Raw genomic sequence first — 2,381 nt, 5'->3', positions numbered from 1 at the left:
AAGTGTTACCTTGACAGCTTTCTGGGAATTAGGCAGTCCTTCTTCTATGTCTTCTAAAAGAATTCCTCCTAATCCTCGCTGGTCATGGTTATCTAAAAGCCTAAGTAGGGCCTTCTTATCTTTCAAGTTGTACTTGGGTTTGAAGGCATATTTCCCATCTACTACTTCAATTTTGGGGTTGTTGACTAAGGCCTGTAATAAGACACAATTTGAACATATTCTTAAAAGGAAACTTCACATGAATGTTCTTAAATTCTAATTACAGCATTACCCAATACAGTGGAGATCCCAGGCAACTGGCACAGATCAGCATAGTGATTTTCTTATTAAAAAACAAACCAGTACACTATTTACATACATTATTTAGAGAAAAACTCATTTTATCACAACTGCTGTGAAAGAGGTGAACCTTTATTCTTTTATACAACAAACTAAGCAAGAATCAATATAATACCTATTAAGAAACACAGTGAACTAGGTATTGGACACCCCTCCTCCAAAGTACAGTTTCTCATATATTGTCATTATAATGGGAGAGCATTACCAGACATGAATAATCAGCAGTCAAACTTCCTCTACTCATATCAAGCAGCATGAGCTACTGTAGACAAAACTGAAAAGAACCAGCCTAATGTCAAGCAGGAAAACTGACCAAGAATGTAGGATTACTTAGTTACATTCCTAGACAGTTTTGTTGCACAGCTAATAGCAGAAGGAAAACCCTTCAAGAATAGGGTAACCTAGCTAGATGTGGTGGTGCAGATCTGTAATCCAACTACCTGGTTTTTTTCTTTTTCTTTTTTTCTTTTTATTTTATGTGTATGAGTGTTTTGCCTCCACGTATAAAATGCACCCATGTTGTACATTGCCAACAGGGGCTAGAAGGAGTCAGATCCCCTGAAACTGGAGTTACAGACAGTTGTTGCCTACCATGTGGGTGCTGAGAACCAAACCCTGTCCTCTACAAGAGCAGCCAGTGCTCTTAACTGCTGAGCAGCTACCTCCAATAGTCCCACTGATTGTTGTGTGTTGTGCTGTGTTGGTTGTGTTGTGTTATTTTAAGACAACGTCTCACTATGTAGCCCTTAGATACTGGAACTTCCTATGTAGACCAGGCTGACCTCAAACTCAAAAGATCCACCTGCCTCTCCCTCCCCAGTGCTGGGATTAAAGGCACGTACCACCATACTGTACCTCACGACCAACTCCAGCTACTTGGGAGGCTGAGGCAGGAGGATCCCAAATTCAAGGCCAACCTGCACAATTTATTGAGAACTATCACAAAATGAAAAGTAAAAGAGGGCTGGGGATACAGTTCAGTGAGTGCTTGCCTACCATGTGTAAAGCCCTAGGTTCAATCCACAGTAATAATAATAATTATTATAATTATAATAATGACAATAATAACCCTATTAACTTCTTTCCTCATCGCCAACCAACCTAACCCTAGGACAGAAAAAAAAGAAAGGAAAAAGACTGGCAATGAATAAAAATAATCTTCTGGCTGGGACATAGCTCAGTTTGGTAAAAGCACTGGTCACAAAAGCCTGATAACCTCAGTTCCACACCCTGGAACCCATGGAAAGATGGGAGAGAAATAAACAATTCCACAAAGTAGTCTTCTTGGCCCCCACAAATACACCAGTGAGCACACACATATGAGCGCACATACACAAAATAATATTTTTAGACTTAAATGTTGCTAAGTCTACAAAATTCCAGTATTAGGTAAGTCAGCCTATTTAAATGTGGATTACATTATTTGTGTATTACTAATATATCTTACCATTATTTTCAACATCTATGTGGACTCAGTTTAAACACTTTACAATCAAAAATCTTAAGTGGAGCAGAGGCAAGAAGACTGGAGAGTTTGAAGCCAACCTGTACTACAGAATGAGATCCTATCTCAAAAAAACAACAAATCAAATAAATAAACAAAAATCTAAGAAAGAAAGAAAGAAAGAAAGAAAGAAAGAAAGAAAGAAAGAAAGAAAGAAAGAAAGAAAGAAAGAAAGAAAGAAAGAAAGAAAGAAAGAAAGAAAGAAAGAAAGAAAGAAAGAAAGAAAGAAAGAAAGAAAGAAAGAAAGAAAGAAAGAAAGAAAGAAAGAAAGAAAGAAAGAAAGAAAGAAAGAAAGAAAGAAAGAAAGAAAGAAAGAAAGAAAGAAAGAAAGAAAGAAAGAAAGAAAGAAAGAAAGAAAGAAAGAAAGAAAGAAAGAAAGAAAGAAAGAAAGAAAGAAAGAAAGAAAGAAAGAAAGAAAGAAAGAAAGAAAGAAAGAAAGAAAGAAAGAAAGAAAGAAAGAAAGAAAGAAAGAAAGAAAGAAAGAAAGAAAGAAAGAAAGAAAGAAAGAAAGAAAGAAAGAAAGAAAGAAAGAAAGAAA

General features: G+C 36.1%; 1 protein-coding gene across 2 annotated transcripts in view; it reads right to left on the bottom strand.

Moving 5' to 3' along the window:
- Positions 1–9: 9 nt before the first annotated feature.
- Positions 10–2,381, bottom strand: part of Gtf2e2 (general transcription factor IIE subunit 2) — a gene marked incomplete at its 3' end in the record, with an annotated part of 43,959 nt that continues 41,587 nt past the window's right edge. For both annotated transcript variants that reach the window (XM_008844950.2, XM_029569268.1), the window contains 1 exon segment: positions 10–192. In XM_008844950.2, the coding sequence (XP_008843172.2) occupies positions 10–192 (183 nt within the window).

This window comes from Nannospalax galili, unplaced genomic scaffold, assembly GCF_000622305.1.
Source record: "Nannospalax galili isolate Female #2095 unplaced genomic scaffold, S.galili_v1.0 scaffold680, whole genome shotgun sequence".
NCBI lineage: Eukaryota > Metazoa > Chordata > Mammalia > Rodentia > Spalacidae > Nannospalax > Nannospalax galili.
This window is presented reverse-complemented; position numbering and strand designations above follow the sequence as displayed.